The sequence below is a fragment of the Onychomys torridus genome, chromosome 8 (assembly GCF_903995425.1).
Source record: "Onychomys torridus chromosome 8, mOncTor1.1, whole genome shotgun sequence".
Classification (NCBI taxonomy): domain Eukaryota; kingdom Metazoa; phylum Chordata; class Mammalia; order Rodentia; family Cricetidae; genus Onychomys; species Onychomys torridus.
Window position 1 is genome coordinate 74,471,701 of NC_050450.1, and position 19,188 is coordinate 74,490,888.

The 19,188-nt window shown below is 38.8% G+C and overlaps 1 protein-coding gene across 2 annotated transcripts in view; it reads right to left on the bottom strand.

The window, feature by feature from the left end:
• Med13 (mediator complex subunit 13) overlaps nucleotides 1-19,188 on the bottom strand; it is a 95,407-nt gene that overhangs the window by 14,003 nt on the left and 62,216 nt on the right. For both annotated transcript variants that reach the window (XR_004945628.1, XM_036195654.1), the window contains exons 17-23: nucleotides 9,148-9,309; nucleotides 6,790-7,013; nucleotides 5,705-5,894; nucleotides 4,154-4,616; nucleotides 2,422-2,641; nucleotides 706-897; nucleotides 189-412 (exon numbers count right to left, since the gene is read on the bottom strand). Coding sequence is in view for 1 of the 2 variants with exons in the window: in XM_036195654.1 (XP_036051547.1) it covers nucleotides 189-412; nucleotides 706-897; nucleotides 2,422-2,641; nucleotides 4,154-4,616; nucleotides 5,705-5,894; nucleotides 6,790-7,013; nucleotides 9,148-9,309 (1,675 nt within the window). In the remaining variant the exon portion in view is untranslated. The remainder of the gene's footprint in view (nucleotides 1-188; nucleotides 413-705; nucleotides 898-2,421; nucleotides 2,642-4,153; nucleotides 4,617-5,704; nucleotides 5,895-6,789; nucleotides 7,014-9,147; nucleotides 9,310-19,188) is intronic.

Sequence of the window (19,188 nt, forward strand, 5' to 3'; positions counted from 1 at the left end):
TTACATAGTATAAGTACTAACTAAAAAATGTAGATAAAAGCATAGCCAGAATCTTAACAATTAATAACATAATGTATATAAGCTTTCAATTGTTATCTATTGAGTATAAAACAGTGTGTGTGTTTGTGCACATGTACATATAATAACATTTCAAACTGGAATAATCATGTTTAAAAAAATATAAATACCTATTTGGAACATCGATGTTAATAATACATGTTTCAAGAAGTTCTCCATATAGATCTGTGCAAGATGCAAGAATCCACTTTTGATCGTGTGATAAACAGTAGCCCACAAAAAGAACATTGTATTTCTGTCCAGCTTCTCCAAATGTCTCTCCTAGCTCTGTTTGTTTGTCCTTCACAGGAGCCAGAATAAAAGGTGGTGTATAAAGTCGAATGCACTCTGGTCTCTAAAAAAACAAAAAAAAAAGAAAGAAAAGCATTATTAGTTCTATATAAAATCTTAAACTCTAAGTCATCTTAATAACTTTGTTCATGGAAAGCATACTTATAATACTTACATCAGGCCAGGCGGTGGTGGTGCACACCTTTAATCGCAGCACACGGGAGGCAGAGGCAGGCGGATCTCTGTGAGTTCGAGGCTAGGCTAGGCTACCAAGTGAGTTCTAGAAAAGGCGCAAAGCTACACAGAGAAACCATGTCTCGAAAAACAGAAAAAATAAATAAATAAAAAAATACTTACATCAGGACTTTTAAGAGCAGTTTCCATAGCTAAGCCTGGACCAAACCCAGTCAGTGTTTTTACATTGGTTGATGTTGGAAGTGGTCTCCGACACTGAGTAAAGGCCGAAAAAGCCAGAGATTTTAAATGCTGGGTGTAGATTTGTCTGTCTTCATGTTTCACAGGTTGTAACAGGTACTGACAAGGAACAATCTACAAATAAAGTGAGTATTACAAATGTTAACAGAGTAACTTAGAACAGAGTTAAGAGAAATCCCTTCAAACAAAACTTCAACATCTAATGGAAAGATTGACTAAAAAACTACAGCTTCTATCTATCATACATTGTCTTTAAATTTTATAGTATTTGTATGAGAGTTCTGCCTGTATGTGTGTGTGTGTGTGTGTGTACACACACACACACACACACACACACACACACACACACACACCCCTTGTATGTTATTATGAGTGGAGCCCAGAAAAGAGCATTGGATTCACTGGGAGTTATGGATGGTTATGAGCTGCCATATGGTACTGGAAATGAACACTCGTCTTCTGAAGAATAGACAGTGCTCTGACACACTGAGTCATCTCTCCCACCACTACTATATGGACTTTAATATACAGGCAATTTAAATAGACCCTGAACTAAAGAACTACCTATATATTTTCTAAATTTTCTGTACACAGAAATTATATTTATTAAGACTCCCATGAGGCCTATTAATCAAAATTTCTTTAATTTTCTTCTACTTTTACTTGCAACTGGTCTTAATTAAAACTAACTTACACAGAATGCAAGCATTATTTTCCTATTTAGGCTCTACTTTATAAGTCTGCTTACAAAGTAACACAGAAGAAATAATATACTCAATATAATCGTTTTTGGGGGTGTGGGGCTAAGAAACAAAGAATGTTGGTTTTTTTTTGGGGGGGGGGGGTTTCGAGACAGGGTTTCTCTGTGTAGCTTTGCACCTTTCCTGGCACTCACTCATGGTCGTGGTCCAGGCTGGCCTTGAACTCACAGAGATCCACCTGCCTCTGCCTTCCGAGTGCTGCTGGGATTAAAGGCGTGTGCCACCACCGACCGGCATCAAAACAATGTCTTATTACGTATTCCAGGCTAGCCTGGAATTATGTACTGATGCTGACTTCAAACTTATGGTCCTCCTACCTCAGCTTCCTGGAATTACAAGCACATACCACACCATACACACCTAACATCATCTTTTTATTTCTCATGACAGTAGAATGACAATAAAGTTTATTAAAGATTTGTATGTGTCTGTCTGTCTGTCTATATATATGACAGCACCCACAGAGCTGATTGCCTGTTGCTGGATAGTTGTGAGCCAACTGGATGTGAGTGGAGATAATTACACTTGGATTCTCTGTTAGAGCAACAAGCACTCTTAACTTCTAAGCCATTAATCAGACCCCATGACTATAAAATTTATATTTTATAAACACTCTTACATTTTCTTAAATAAAATCAATACAGCCTATCTTTTGTATGTTTGTTTTTCAAGACAGGGTTTTTCAGCCTTGGCTGTCCTGGAACTCACTTTGTAAACCAGGCTGGACTCAAACTCACAGAGATCAACCTGCCTCTGCCTTCCGAGTGCCGGGATTAAAGGCATGCAACACCATGCCCAGCTTACAACCTGTCTATTAACAAAATTATTCTGAATACAGTAAAGTACCTCTAAAAGTTCTAAAACGTCAAATTCTTACCTGTACAGAAACAGTACTCTTGATATGAGGAGGAAGAGTCTGGACCATTTCCAGGAAGCATCGAAGTAGCCCCAAAGTCCATACATTAGAAGAGTTAGCGCTCTCATCTTTATTTTCATATGTAAAAGGATCAATTATATAAACAACAATTGCAGGTGGGTAGGTAATTGCATGTGAGTCACCGTCCGTGGGAATTCCCACTTTATCACGATCCATTGTGCTAAACATTCAAGTAGAAATAAAATAGAAAGTTAGTTGTATTTCATTTGCCTGGGATAGCACCAAAGCAAATCCCTACACCCTCCTCCTTTACTGGTAGTACAAGGTATCAGAAAACCTCTCTAAAGATCAGAATGCTCCTTATCCCTCCAAAGAGAACCATAGCTCTGTGCATACCCTTTCACATTTCACACATATGAAATCCCGTGATAGATGAGGCTTTGTGCTTTTAAAAGCGAGAACAGACTTCTTAAATAGCTGAGCAGTAAGAGATTAAACTGAGACAAAGATCTATCTGGCAGCCATCTCAGAGACTGACCCAGCTCACGATCCTGGCAGACACAGAGTTAATCGAGACAGAAGCCAGGGTTGTCTGTTCAATGTTCTGGTGCATTTTTAGATAGGACATGTTAATTTCATAAGTTTAGTGGTGAGTAAGCACCACTCTTAGATAGGTAATTTTAATTTTCTTTAAATTTCAGATCTATGTGGCTATTCAAGATGGGCAAACCAATCTCGATAATAGATTATTTTTTACCTACATTTGTAAGTGTGACTTTTGGAACAACTGCATTCTAGGTAGCTGAAAAATAACTAGGTTTAGACTAACTGAACTCATAGAACATGGGAATATTCACAGCACTTTCATCGTAAAAACAATGAGATTTATTACCATTAAAGTACTTACTGTGCACTGTACCACATTATTTGCATACTACAGAGAAGGCTACATGTTCAAAAAGGTTAGGCCTTCCCCCAATCATAAAGTGGGTAAATGACAAATCTGAAATTCAGAATTGATAAGAATCTAAAGCCTCTATGCCAGGGTTGAGGTACAGAGCAGTAGTAGACTGCTTGTCTAGCATATGTAAGGCCCAGCACACATGCAAACACACACACACACACACACACACACACACACTCACGTATGTGTGTGCGAGCTCCAAAGTGATTGCTTAAGCATTTGTGCAGTGTGTATAAACAATCACATGTGCTTATGTCACAGGCCAGACTCAGTCATAGAGATATGTGGAATTAAATGCTTTTTAAGATCTTAACACCAACCCTGTGATTCTACAATAAAGACTTTTAAAACAATCTTCATATAATTTTATACATAAAATACTTAACATGATTAAACTTAAATTCCAAGATAAGACCAAGGAGCACTTTATACTACCTTACGACTATCTTTTTTTTTGGGGGGGGGGGGGGGGGGGTTTCGAGACACGGTTTCTCTGTGTAGTTTTGGTGCCTGTCCTGGACTTCACTCTGTAGACCAGGCTGGCATCAAACTCACAGAGATCCGCCTGGCTCTGCTTCCAGAGTGCTGGGATTAAAGGCGTGAGCCGCAGCCACCCCGCCACCCGTCTTATAAAAAGAGGGGACTGTAGACTCTGAATTTCCACAAACTGAAATTAGTTTCTATTTATTCATTTATTGTACACAGGCTAAACACATGCTACTTACTGCTCAACTATCTCTCAACCCCAAGTGTCGGCATTTATATTACCTTTCTGATACATCAGGATGCGGCTGAGTGGGAAGCGAAGCTGACTCCCCTGATGCTGACGCTGCTGCCTGCAGAGATGACGGCGGCGGCTGCTGTCCTAGCTGGCCACTCTGAACTGAACTTGCTTGTGCAGACATGGGTCCTGAACCACTAGTGCTCATACTGCCAAAGGGTGGAAACGAAGGCAGTTTATTTGCGGACACTCCACTACTCAGACTGGCAGATGATGAAGATGAAGCTGTGGTCAAAGTTGAGTTAGCAGTGGCAACTGAAGTAGACATGGCAACCCCTGACGCCACTGTCATAGTGCTACTTGCCGCAGATGCTAAGGTGGCAGATGGAGCGTTAGCGTGTCCAGTATTTGTCATCTGAGGTGCAGTAAGCAAAGACTGATTTGTAGGGGCAACTAAATTTGGCTGAGAGAGCAGAGTGCTGTCCAACGGCTGAGAAGCAAGATATGGACCTAAAGAACAAAAACGGTGTTTAATTCTTGATTTCACTGACTTATTTTTATCCCACTAAAGAAATAACAATTTAGCTAATACTTTCATGGCAATTATCTTCCCTTAACTATTTTACTAACAGTGCAGCATGTACTAGCTTTCTATTTTCTCCCAGAAACTAAAGAAACAAGTTTAAAGTGGAACTATAAAAGTAAACCTATATTTTCATTCAAATTTCAGATAATCAGTATGAAAATTCTATTTCCTGGGCAAAATTAAATGTCAACAAAGGCTGACAAGATGGCTCAGTGATTAAGTCCCAGGAAACACACGGTGGAAAGAGAGAACCAACCTTGAAAGCCGTCCTCTGACTTCCACTAGTTCAGGGACATATACCCCATCACACTCAAGGAAATAAACATTAATAAAAATTAGATACATCAACAAACGTGATAGCAGTATGTAGCAATATTTCATCAAATCACTTCAAGTGTTGTTAAATCACAAGCTGAAGAAATACCAATTTCAATTAATAGCTAACTAAAATATAAAATGGAGGAATAGTACCGTGAGGTTCAATTTACAAAAATGTCTAATTAAGTTCCGTAATTTGGTATTATATCTTTTTGAATTAGGTGTAAAGGAAGTCACTAATATTAAAATTTTAAAGTACTACAAAAAAGGTTTTAATAATAGTCATTCTCTTATCTACAGTAAGACTTTTTCTGGAGTTGCATAGTTTACTTAGAAATTCCGTGCATCTGAATTATTAGCAAATCACAGATCTTGAAGTACATAAAACATCAAATCCCACAAAAGTAGCAGAAACTATTTTGGAATCCATAATGTCTACTTGATAGGATGTCCACATATGGAGCTAGCAGAATTGTTATGTGGACAGTCAGACATACATCTTTAACTTCAAAACCACAGCCTTTGCCACATCTACTCAGTTCTGATTTTACAGGACAAAAGCAGGCAGAGAGAGCGTGTTTGGAAAAATGGAGATGGCTACATGATACTAGGATACTATTTTACAAAAATAGATGATGAACCAAGGCACACTGCTAGTCACACTACTTTTGAAGAGTGAATACAAACTTAATACCTAAATCGTATCTGCAGACTTGTGCATAAAGCTTGAGTTTAGAAAATGCCTCGTTGTTACCGTCAGCTGCCTGAGAAAACCATCCTGTTACCAACTTTTCTGAAAGCTTCTTTGATGCAGTAGCTCCCACTTTCATGATCCCGTCCGTCAAGAGTCGAGAAATAGGTCTGTGTTGGCCCAATCGACAGGACTACAAAGGCAGAATCAGGGAATTTACTATACTATTAGGGTACAGACAATAAATTACTTAAGCTATTTATTTAAAATAAGCTTTATTACTTATAATTAACAAATGAATCGAAATATCATTGACACTGGTCAATTTCCTTTAGGAATTTCAAGCTGCTAGTTTGTTTGTTTGTTTGTTTGTTTGTTTGTTTTTCATACAGGGTCTCAGGTAGCCCAGGCTGGCCTTATACTTGCTATGTAGCTGAGGATGACCACCAATTTCTGATCTTCCTGCTTTCATCTCCCAAATGCTGGGATTACAAGCATATACCCTCATCCCCAGTAACACATTTTCCCCCCAAGATATGGTATCACTGTGTAGCCCAGACTGACCTGCCTTAACTACTCAAGTACATGAATTACAGGTATGCACCATCACACCCGACATACCAAGGGCTAGTTTTTCTTTTTTTTGGTCGGAGCTGAGGACGAAACCCAGGGCCTACCACTGAGCTAAATCCCCAACCAACCAAGGGTTACTTTAAAGGAACACATATGCCACCCTTGAGAGATCACTCCAATACTATGTTTTCTACTGTCACCCAGGGCACACATACCTAACAAAGACTAGCAAAAACGTGGCAAAGTGTAGTTCACTAGTAAGACAACTGACACCACCAGCAGTCTTCCATCAATAGAATTCTCCAGTACTTTTTTTTGTTTTTGTTTTTGAGACAGGGTTTCTCTGTGCAGCTTTGCACCTTTCCTGGAACTCGCTTTGTACACCAGGCTGGCCTCACACTCACAGAGATCCACTTGCCTCTGCCTCCCAAGTGCTGGGATTAAAGGTGTGTGCCACCACCGGCTGGCTTCCCAGGTATATTTTAAACATGAACTATAAATCATAAAATACCTACCTCATAGATTGCAGTAAGATCTCTAAAAAAACTTTTGGCTCCATTTAACAAAGCTTCATTCTCTGGACAGAGTACAACATAGGCTATATCTCTTTGAGATCCGTAAGGTTCCAGCATAAGTTTCTCCCAGTAAGGGAGAGCAAATGGAGAAAGCACCAGAAAATCATAATCATAACCCAACAAAAACGTGGGAATTGGCAGTGGTTCCGGAGATTCATCGGTTCCTGAGTAATAAAGAAGGAAATAGGAAAAAGCCAATTCATGTCATCTTCTTATTTCCAAAGCTAATAACCAAAGTATTAGGATAATATTAAAAACACGAACATGTCAAGCTAGCAGTGATATATTTTCAGAATTAAAAATATCCTTAAGAGGTAATTTGAAAATGTTTACGGTTATTTTAAGGTAATCTTGTTCTACAGCCCAGTCAGGTTGTAGCCAGTCTCTTTCCCTCAACCTGTTAAATGCTGGGATTCTAGAGTTTAAATTGATACTTTTGAGTATAATTCAGCAATATACAGTTTAAACTACATATATGCTTTAAGCCAAGCATACATGAATCACTTAAATGATAATGATGGAAACAATCTATATGTCTATAAATAGTATATTGGTAAAATGCATATATAAACTACATACACATATATTACATATATGAAAATGATAGGATGTAGACAACCACTTAAAAAGTAAAGGAAGATAGTTATGGATGTGTTAACACAAATAATTGCAAAATCAGGAGCAGAAATAAATTTCTGTACTGTGTTGTAGAATATTACATTAAGATGTGTTACATCTGTTTATGCTGTGGAACATTTGTTTAATGATGCAAAGATGTGTTGCATTCTTTTGTGTTGCATTTGTTTAACTCTGGGAAGCTGTGATGCTTTGCCTGTCTAAAACACCTGATGGTCTAATAAAAAGCTGAACAACCAATAGCTGGGCAGAGAAAGGATAGGTGGGGCTGGCAGGCAGAGAGAATATGTAAAAGGAGAACAAAACAAGAGAGGAAGAAGCAAGAAAAGGAGAGGAAGCCTAGTGGTGCTGATGCACACAGGAAGCAGGGCCAGGTGGATCTCTGTGAGTTCCAGGCCAGCCTGGTCTACAGCATGAGATCCAGGACAGTCTCACAGAGAAACCCTGTCTCAAAAAAGAAAAAAAGGCCAGGCGGTGGTGGCGCACGCCTGTAATCCCAGCACTTGGGAGGCAGAGGCAGGTGGATCTCTGTGAGTTCAAGGCCAGCCTGGTCTACAGAGCTAGTCCAGGACAGGCACCAAAGCTACAGAGAAACCCTGTCTCGAAAAACAAAAACAAAAAAAAGAAAAAGGAGAGGAGGATTTCAAGGGCTGGCCAGCCACCCAGCCACACAGCCAGCCATGGAGTAAGAGTGAAAGTAACATATACAAAAGTAAAAGAAGGAAAAAGCCCAGGGGGCAAAAGGTAGATGGGCGATTTAAGTTAAGAAAAGCTGGCAAGAAACAAGCCAAGCTAAGGCCAGGTATTCATAAAGTAAGAATAAGCATCCATGTGTATTTATTTGGGAGGTGGTTGGCAGGCCTCCAAAAGGGCAAAAGAGTTTTAAAAAAAAAAAAAAATACTGGTTTTGAAAAGAATGTAGAGTTTATACTATAAAGTATTGCTAACTTGGACATTTTCATGGAGTAGCAATTTATATGACAGCTAAATCATTCTGCCATTAATAAAAAAGAAAAATACAAGAAGCCTACTACTGTATACAATGCACTCTGAAACCACACACGGAATCAAGGATTTTAATGCTAACAGCTATTGAGGAGCCGGAGATGTGGTTTGGCACTTGCCTACTGTGGGTGAGGCTCTGGGTTCAAACCCCAAAACTACAGATAACACAACCAGCTATCATTCCACATATACTTCTCGTAAGTGCTATTTCAGAAACATCAATATTCAAACATTTAAATAGTCTCCTCCATCACAGGTAATTATAAACAACCGTATACCTACTCAGAGAATTCAGTCACTACTTTTATCATTAACTGTCAATTTCTATTTTCATGTTTTTTAAAATCAATAGTATTAGTCTCTAATATCTGACCCCAACCTGTCCATCTCACTCAATTTGGAACTGAAGTCATTTGGAGATTTAAAAAAAAAAAAAATCATCTTAGCAACATGACTCTTTCTTCACATAAAATCATACAGGTTGTCAAGTGTGTACAAACAGTACAGCTACTCATACTGATGTAAGAACCCAGGAAAGTAAATGTCCTTAAATGTTTAATACAAAAATATTTGAGAAGTAATGTGCTTATTCCAGTTGGGCACATATCTGAGAATAGATATAAAATCAGTCATTATCTATCACAATCTATAACTTACCATAAGAGCCTCGGCCAGCCATTTTATGAAATTGTTGCCAAGTGAGAGGACCCTGAACCCCCCAAGGCCTCACTGTTCTTTTTTTCTGAATAGCATCTTGAAGAACTGGCTGAAGAGAGAGGAGCATTCGAAGTATATCCTGCGAACACTGCATACTCACATCTACAACCATTAAAAAAAAAAAGTGAGTAACAATCGATACTGGTGACACAAATTCAGAGATAAAAAAATTCTCAGGAATTTTAACTGTTCATTATAAAGAACATTAAACATTTGCTTACACAGAAAACTATATAAAACCTTTCAAAAGTCAAACGTGGTGGCACGTGTCTGTAAAATCTGAATTCGGGAGGCTGAAACAGGAAGGTTCCAAGTTTAAAGCTAGCCTCTTCAAGTTAGCAAAATTGTCTCAGAAGGAAAGAAAGAGAGAGACAGAGACAGAGACACAGAGGGAGGAAGAGTGGGAGGGAGGAGAGGGAGGTAAAAGAGGGAGGGGAGGGGAGGGGAGGGGAGGGGAGGGAGGGAGGGAGGGAGGGAGGGAGGAGGCAAGTCAGGTGATTAAGGATGCCTTAGCAGGAGCACTCTTAGCATGTGTGTAGTACCAAGTTCAACACACATGCAAAACGGCCAAAAAACACTGAAAAACAACTCCTCATTATAAAATATGGTTTATCTAATTAATTAATTTGTATTTGTTTTGGTCATTTCCAGTACATAAGATTCTGTCTTGCACTGAAATGAGTTATAGATCATTTCTCCTATTTCTACTACTGTGGTAAAACTAGCTATAATAATGAATTAATTTGAGAAAACACAGACTCTAACAACTCCAAACTCTAAGACTGGGGATGTAATAGTGGTGCACCAAGACTGCCCAGCAGCACAAGCAAAGCCATTTTGGAATACAGAATGTGTTAACAGATAAAACCTGTTCACACAAGACTATTATCTGCAGATATTTCGTAATCTTGGGTATGTATAACATTATAAAACTGTTTGAAATGCATTTTAAAGCAAATATTCGAATGGGTAGGAACGATGTGGCCTATAAATGTAAAATGGCTACAGAAAAGTATCACTAATGACACGGATATTATTAATCTGGCCAATAATTTTATCTGATCATACTATTACATTAAATCATTCAGCTTTAATTATTATCACTGCCTATCTTACCAGTGGTAGCTTTAATTTTTATAATATAAGAAGTAATTTAATTCCAAATACATGCTTCATAACAATTTTGAGCCAAGTATGGTGGTATATGGCAGTGATTCCAGCATTGAAGAAGATAGGAAAGAGAACTGACTGTACCAGAGCTGCCTGGCTACAGAATAAAGATCCTATCTCAAAACACAACACAAAAAACCTATATACAAGATCTATATAGGTATATAGACTGCTATATACATTAAGAGAATACTATTTAGTCACTACTAAGTGATAAAACTACCTGACATGGAATACTGACTAATAATAATAATGAAGGGAGGGGCCTAGGAAAGTGGCTCAATAGTTAAGAGTGATTAGTGCTCTTAGAGAGGACCCAAATTCAAGCCCCTTGGCAGCTTACAATGACCTGTAACTCCACCTCCAAAAGATCTGGTCTCTACAGGAACCTGCACCCCTATGTACATAAACATAGGTACATATATACATATACATAATTAAAAATGAAAACAAGCCGGGCAGTGGTGACACAAGCCTTTAATCCCAGCACTCAGGAGGTAGAGCCAGGCGGATCTCTTTGAGTTCGAGGCCAGCCTGCGCTACCAAGTGAGTTCCAGGAAAGGCGCAAAGCTACACAGAGAAACCCAGTCTCAAAAAAAACAAACAAAAAAGAAAACAAATCTTAAATAACTAAAACAAAAGCCAGAACATGTTATACTATTAATAAATAATAGTAAATGACAAATATAAAACTGGAGTATATTTTAAGTTATGCAATTAGTATAAATATTCATATGTGAATATTAACAACCTAGAAAAAGTTATCATTAGCTAAGGCTATTAGTTGTAATTACATAGGAGCTTCTAAAGTCACATGGAGACAGAGACAGCTGGATCTATGAGTTCCAGGTCAGCCTGATCTAGAGTCATTTCCAAAACAGCCAGAGCTCAAAACCCTGTCTCAAAAAACCAAACCAAACCAAAGAATTGGTAAGGTGGCTTAGCAAGTCAAAGAACTTTAGTGTGATCCTCAGAATACAACATGGAAAGAGAGAACAGAGCTCCACTAGTGCACTGTAGCTTAGGCACCAGCAGTCAAGGTGCAGCAGACACATACTCATACAAGAAAAAATATCAGACTTGTTAAAACATAAATTCAGCATTCAGTTTTGAGATAATCAAAGCACAGAAATTTGTATTTTTTATTCTAATTAAGAGGAACTCTTGGAAGTGGATGCAGAGATCCTGAGCCAGGCCCCAGGTGGAGCTCCAGGAGTCCAATTGTCGAGAAAGAGGAGGGACTGTAAGAGCATTAATTTATGAGACCAAGATTGCAAAAAGCACAGGGACAAACAGCCAATTGAATGGAAGCACATGAACTGTGAACCAAAGGCTGTGGAGCCCCCAGCTAGATCAGGCCCTCTGGATAAGTGAGACAATTGAACAGCTTGAACTGTTTGGGAGGCATCCAGTCTGTGGGACCCTGACCTGTCCTTAGTGCATGAGCTGGCTGTTTGGAACCTTGGGCTTACACAGGGACATTTTGCTCAGCCTGGAAGGAGGGGACTGGACCTGCCTGTACTGAATCCACCAGGTTTAAATGAATCCCCAGGGGAGTCTTGGCCCTGGAGGAGATGGGAATGGAGGGGAGGGGATAGGGGTAAGGTGGGAGTGGAGCGGGAGGGGGGAGGACAGGGGAGCCCATAGCTGATGTGTAAAATTAAAACACAAATATAATAATAATAAAAAAAAGAAAAAAATAAGAGGAACTCTTAAAGATACTCTGAGGGTTGGGGATTTATCTCAGTGGTAGAGCACTTGCCTAGCAAGTGCAAGGCCCTGAGTTAGATCCTCAGCCCCCCCCCCAAAACAAACAAACAAAAACACAAAAAGATACTGTTTTCTAGCCTTAATTAATGAACATCAGCTATATTAGCCCTGATATTCTAGTTCTTTTTAAAAATTAAAATCATTAAACATCTACTAATTCAAAAAGGACCATAGATACAAATTTAAGAGCTAAAACCATAAAGTTTTTAGGAAAAAAATGTTGAAATGTCATGTCCTTGGGCCAGATAAACCTTTTTAGATATGACACCAAGGTACAGGAACAAGAGGAAAATTAGACTTTATCAAAACCAAAAACATTCTTCAAAGAGTATTATCAAGAAATGGAAGATGAGTTAGGAGGTAAGGGTGCTTGCCTCTACACCTAATGATCTGAGTTTAATCCCCAGAACCCACTCCACACACATTTACCACACACATGCACAAAAAGTTAAAATAAAAATAAACAGGTGAAAATAATTTCAAACTATATACCAATAAAGGATTTTCATCCACAGTTCATGAAGAACTCACACAAATCACTAATAAAAAGGCAAAAACAGACCATGATTTAAAAGAACAACACAAAATCAAATTTTTAAAGCAGGTAAGGCTCAAGGACTGCAAATTTGAAGACAGCCAGAGTCGCAGGATCAGAGACTTCACCTGCATACTCACCCCTTCTTTCCCACCCCTAATACAGCAAAAGATTTTAAACACTTCTCTAAAGATACACAAATGGATATAAGGTCTATGGAAAGACACTGAACATCATTTATCATTAGGGAAATTCAAAGCCAAACCACAAGACACCCCTTGATAACCACTAGGAAGGATGTCTTCAGTAACAAATTAGGCTACAAGTGTTAGTGCAGTTCTGGAAAAAGTGGAACCATCCAATGTTTGGATTTCAAATATTGCAGATGCTTTGAAAAATATTAGTTATATGACCCAGGAAACCTAAGTACACATCATGTAAAATCATATGCAAATGTCCACAGAAGCATTATTTATAATAGCCAAAAAGTGCATACAACTCAAATGTCCAATTTGTAGACTTTAAAAAAGGTGTATGGATATATCACAATGGAATACTGCCATTAAAGTACTAATAGGTGTTTTAAGAACTTTGAAAATAATCTGAGTGGAAGGGAAAAAAAAAAAAAAAAAAAAAACTTAGGGGCTGGAGAGATGACTCAGTGGTTAAGTGACCTGGCTGCTCTTCCAGAGAATCCAGGTTCTATGCCCTGCTCCCACATAGCAGCTCACAACTATCTGTAACTCCAATTCCAGGGAACTCAACACACACACACACACACACACACACACACACACACACACACACACATTTAGGCAAAACACCAATAAATATGAAATAAAAATAAACTAAAACATTGTTTTAAAGAAAGTCACAGAAGACTACTTACATACTGTACTGTTCTATTTACATACAATATCCCCAAATGCACATGTATACAGACAGAACCCTAACTAGACTAATGGTTGCTTACAGCTTTGAGAAAGGGACAGAAAGAAATAGGGAATAACTACTAAAATGTCCCCAAATTGTTTGTACTGATGGTTACACTGTAAATACTAAATATGTGATTATATATTTACATAGGTGAATGATATGGTATGGTTATAAAAGTATCAAGTGATCAGGAGGTGCATCAGGTGTGACAGTGGACATGAGAAAACTAACAGCAACTTCTTTGGTGGTGGTGTTTTCAAGACAGGGTTTCTCTGTGTAGCCCTGGCTGGCCTGGATCTGACTCTATAGTCTAGGCTGGCCTCCAATTCAGAGATCCACCTGCCTCTGCTTCCTGGGTGCTGGGATTAAAGGTGTACTGTAGTGGATAGCCATCCCAGCATTGGCCTGGAAGTCCCAACCCCCATTGAGGCTTCGGTAATGGTCACGCCCACAAGGCAGGGTGGAGGAGGAAGCGGCAGACCAAGGATCGGGAAGAGGTCTCGCGCTTGGTTCCCGGCCCCTGGACGCTGGAGGTAGACGGAGCAGAGTTCTCCAGAGAACACCGCAGGACTGCGCTATATCTTTGCCAGACCCTGCAACCTACCCCTTCATTTATAAGTTAGCCCACAAAATAAACCTCCCTTTTAACTACGTGGGGTGGCCTTAATAATTTCACCAATAGTGTACAATACCATTGCCTGTCTCTAAGATCAACTTTTACTTATTGTCTCAATTCTTGTTTTTTTGTTTGTTTTTGTTTTGTTTTGTTTTTTTGGTTGTTGTTTTTGGTTTTTCGAGACAGGGTTTTTCTGTGTAGCTTTGCTCCTTTCCTGGAACTGCTTTGGAGACCAGGCTGGCCTCAAACTCAGAGATCTGCCTGGCTCTGCCTCCAGAGTGCTGGGATTAAAGGCGTTCCCCACTACAGCCCTTGTCTCAATTCTTAAGAGCTCTCAAAATTTTTTCCATTTTGAACAAAACAAAAGTTGCCACTGAAGCCAGGCGGTGGGCACACGCCTTTAATCCCAGCACTCGGGAGGCAGAGGCAGGCGGACCAGCCTGGTGTACAAAGCGAGTTCCAGGAAAGGAGCAAAGCTACACAGAGAAACCCTGCCTCAAAAAAATAAGGGGAAAAAAAAGTTGCCACTGAAACATAAACTGTATTCTGTAGATTTTTTTTTTTCCTCTTTTGCAGTAATAAGGATTAAACCACGGACAACATACCTATCAGTCAATTGCTCTGCTACAGAATTACATTCTTAACCTACTTTACACTTTCAAATTAATTTAAACAAATATTCATTATTCCGATCATGAACTAAATGCCAAATACTATTCTCAGTATTGGAAATATGGCTATCCTTACACAGAAACTGCACGCCATGTACTTAAGGGATAAGAGATCAATCAAAGGGTTGGGCATTTAGCTCAGTGGCAGAGCGCTTGCCTAGCAAGGCCCTGGGTTAGGTCCTCAGCTCTGGACAACAACAACAACAACAAAAAAAAGAACTGAGACAATCAATCAATTCTACTTCAGAGAAATCAAACACTATGGAAAATGCAGAACATGAGGAGGATTTCCAATTTTGTATTGGTAAGATAATATCTAACTAGACCTAAAGGAAACAAGACCCCAAGTCTACAGGAGAAAGGAATCCAAGGCAGAGGGCATAATCCATAGGCCCTAACGTATAGGTCCTAAGTATCTGTTGGTATATACCTCAATGATGTTATACTTTAATCAGAGTATAAATACACACCAGGTAAAACCCAGTATTTATCTGGCAAACAGGATGTTCCCAATAAACTAATAATAAAGAGTACCACTGAAGCTATTGCTGCCATTGGAGTTAGTAACGCTGGATGGAGATCCTATGTGCTAGGCACTCACCGACTCAGTTTTATTTTATTTGCACTTCCCTATAGTATAATAAGTTAGATGAATTATGGTATTGTCATGTATAATAGTGAGCTCATATGTGGTCTTCTTGCTTTATTTCACAAATTACTTTTAATATCATAATTAAAATAATTATGAGTTATGATCTCACTGCCCAAAAACTATTTTGTTTAGACAGACTCTCACTATGTAGTAATGGCTGTCCTGAAACTCAGTCATCCACCTGCCTCTACCTCCTGAGTGCTGGGATTAAACAAGTGTGCCACCATGCCTAGCCTGCTCAAGAACTATTATACGTCCTCAAACAGTCCTATTAAATGCCCCCTCCTCTGGCTGGAGAGATGGCTCAGAGGTTAAGAGCACTGAGTGTTCTTCCAGAGGTCCTGAGTTCAATTCCAGCAACCACATGGTGGCTCACAACCATCTGTAATGAGATCTGGCACCCTCTACTTGTATACATCATAAATAAATCTTTAAAAAAAAAAAAAAGGTGTGTGCCATCACCACCACCCAGCTTTAAAAAAAAAAAAAGGGGGGGGGGGCTGGAGAGATGACTTAGAGGTCCGGAGTTCAATTCCCAGTAACCACATGGTGGCTCATAACCATCTGTAATGAGATCTGACACTCTCTTCTGTATACATAATAAAATAATAAATAAATATTTTTAAAAAAATAAATGCCCCCTCCTGGTCTATTCCTGGCTCATTTTCATACATGTGTAAATTTCAATAATTAACCAGCACCCTGAGATTGATCTACACATTTACTTTTGCTTGCTTCAGAACTGAACTAACAGTAATGCTTTAACTGGGATAGTGAGTCGTTTCAGGGGTAAAGTGCTTTCAGCCAAGTCTAAAGACCTGAAAGGAAGGAAGGAAAGCAACTCCTGCAAGTGTCCTCTGATTTCCATGTGTAACATGGCACAAATACACATGCAAACAGTATGTAATAAAAAATACACGTGACTACAATCTTCGGAATTATTCTGACCTCACTCTCAAACTACTACTGTTCTAATTCACCTATCTGTTACATATAATTGTCTTTAATCTCAGGGCTTGTTAATATTCTATCTAATTATACATTCTTCTATCAATAGGAATTTGGATTATCTTTTACTTCTGATTATAATTTTAGTTATCTTAGTAGCTGGAAAACAATCAAAAAAGTAGAATATCTTCATCGCTCTCCCAAATACCAAGCACAGTGTTTTATGTATGTCTAAAAGTGGCTGAATTAATAAGGACCACATAAAACCTATTATGTTTATATGAATGAGCTCAGTAAATCTTTACAACGCTACCCAAGTCAAATACTAGTTTTTTCTCATTAGTATAAATGAAGTGAGTTGAGGATAGAGTTCAGTTATAAAGTATCTGCCTAGCATACACAAGTTCCTGGATTCAAACCACCACACACACACACACACACACACACACACACACACACACACACACACACTCTCCCTCCCTCCCTTCTCTCTCTCTCTCTCTCCTCTCTCTCTCTCTCTCTCTCTCTCTAAGTAATAAAAATAAAAAATTTACTTTTTCAAAGGCATTGTTAGTAATGAGTGCAGAACTGATTCCTATCTCCAGAGTTTGATTTAGAGGATCATGGGCAGAGTGTGAAAATGTGCATTTCTAACAAAGTGATAAAGTGGACATCAGTATCAAATGATACTGTCACTGTCTCCCCTTGGTCTCATTCAAAACTACAAAAGCAATCACTACAAATGTTCACTTTCCCTCTTCTAGTCCAAAGAAATAACATTTCTTCTTGTTGTGATGGAAAGGTTTCTATATAAAAGTCTATATATACCTCTACTTGAAATGGATTGATTCTATTACCCCTCACTTATTCAATGACTTTGCTCCAACAAATTCTTCCCATGGAGGAAGGCTGGGCTGGAGAGAGGGAGTGAGGTTCCAATTAGGTAGGAAGAAGAAGTTTTTGGAGGTCCATTTAGTGACATGATAAGCACAGCTCATAATACTGTATTGTGTATTTTAAAACTGCTGAAAGATTTTAAATGATAATCTAATTAGCTTGTTTATTATTCTACAATGTGCCCATATAGCAAAATACCACTGTACTCATGAAATATGGATGTATAAATATATATGAATATATTTATCAATTTACAATTTTCATCTAGATAGAATCATTCTCCATGTACATATGTATATACATACTAATATAATTATTATATATTAACCCTAACATAAAATTTCTAGCTATACCAAATGTCTCCCCCAAATTTTAACTTTGTTTCTGATTTCCTCATATCTACTCTAATCAGGCTGACAGAACTGATTATCAAGTTCTTTAACTACCTTCAAAGGGCCACATCCAGTGGTCTTGTCACATTATAACTTTATGAAGACACTATTTACACATATAATCACTCTCTTTCAGATATTCCCATACATGAGTCCCTACTTCCTGGCTCCTTCTCAGATTCCTTACTGACCCTCTCTCCCCCAAAACTTCCCATCCAGCTCCAGGCTTTTTAAAGAGAAGGGCCCCATATAATCCCAGGGTGGCCTTGAACTTAACCATGTAGGCAAAGATGACCTGAATTTCTGATTCTTTCCTTCACTTTCCCAGTGCTGGTATTACAGATGTGCACCACACCTGGCATCCCATAGTATTTAATACTGATAACCCACCTATAAAAGATGTTTCATTTCTAGACTCATCATTCTGAATTTAAAACTCCAAATACATATTTGACCTCTTCCTATCTTCCTCCTCTGTAGTTAGCACCAACGTTCACACAAACCATGCTTAACGCTTCACCTTTTCTTACATGGATCAGCACAATTTTGAGGTCTGTATCTCAGGCGGATCTACTATTACTTCCATTGCTCTCGGTCCTTCCCAAGCTGTCCTCTTCACTGACTACTGTGACTGGCTTCCACCTCATTTCCCCCGCTTCTACTCTCACCTCAAAACACTCCCCAGCCTAGGGTTTTTGGTTGTTTTTTTTTTTAAGCAAAAAAGACAGTGTTGTTATTTTTCTATTAAAAATAGTTCCCACACAGCACTTAAAATAAATTCTAAAGGCATGGTCCAAAGAGCGCCTGCTGCCAAGCCTAACAACCTGAGTTCAATCAATCCCTGGATCGACTTAGTACAAGGAGAGAACCAACTCCCTCAAGCTGTCCTCTGACCTCCAGATGTACCCCACGGCACACATATGCATCCAAACACTCACACACAGATTAAATAAATAAATGTAATTAAAAATTTAATATATAATTTTGGTGTTTCAGATACCTCTCAGGCTTCATCATGTATCAGTCTGACCACCACTCAAAAAAAAAAAAAAAAAAAAAAAAAATCACATTGTTCCCCCAACTAACTGTACTGTTCACACTTTCCCACTTCAAGTAGGGCTTTCTATAAATGCTCCTTCCCCGTCACTAACATCTCTGACCATATTTCTGAAACAGCACATAAGGTTTCTCCCTTACAAACAAGTGGTGCCCTGCTTTCTCTTCAGTGCTCTTATAACTGGTACATAATGCAAGCATATATTTATTTTGTTGTTGTTGTTTACTACCTGTCTCCTCCACTGAATCATAGGCTCAAAAAGAAAGGGGATTCTAACATAGTCAGTGCCTTGTGAATGAGAAGCCCAATCCAAACAGGGGTGGGGTCTACAAGGTTG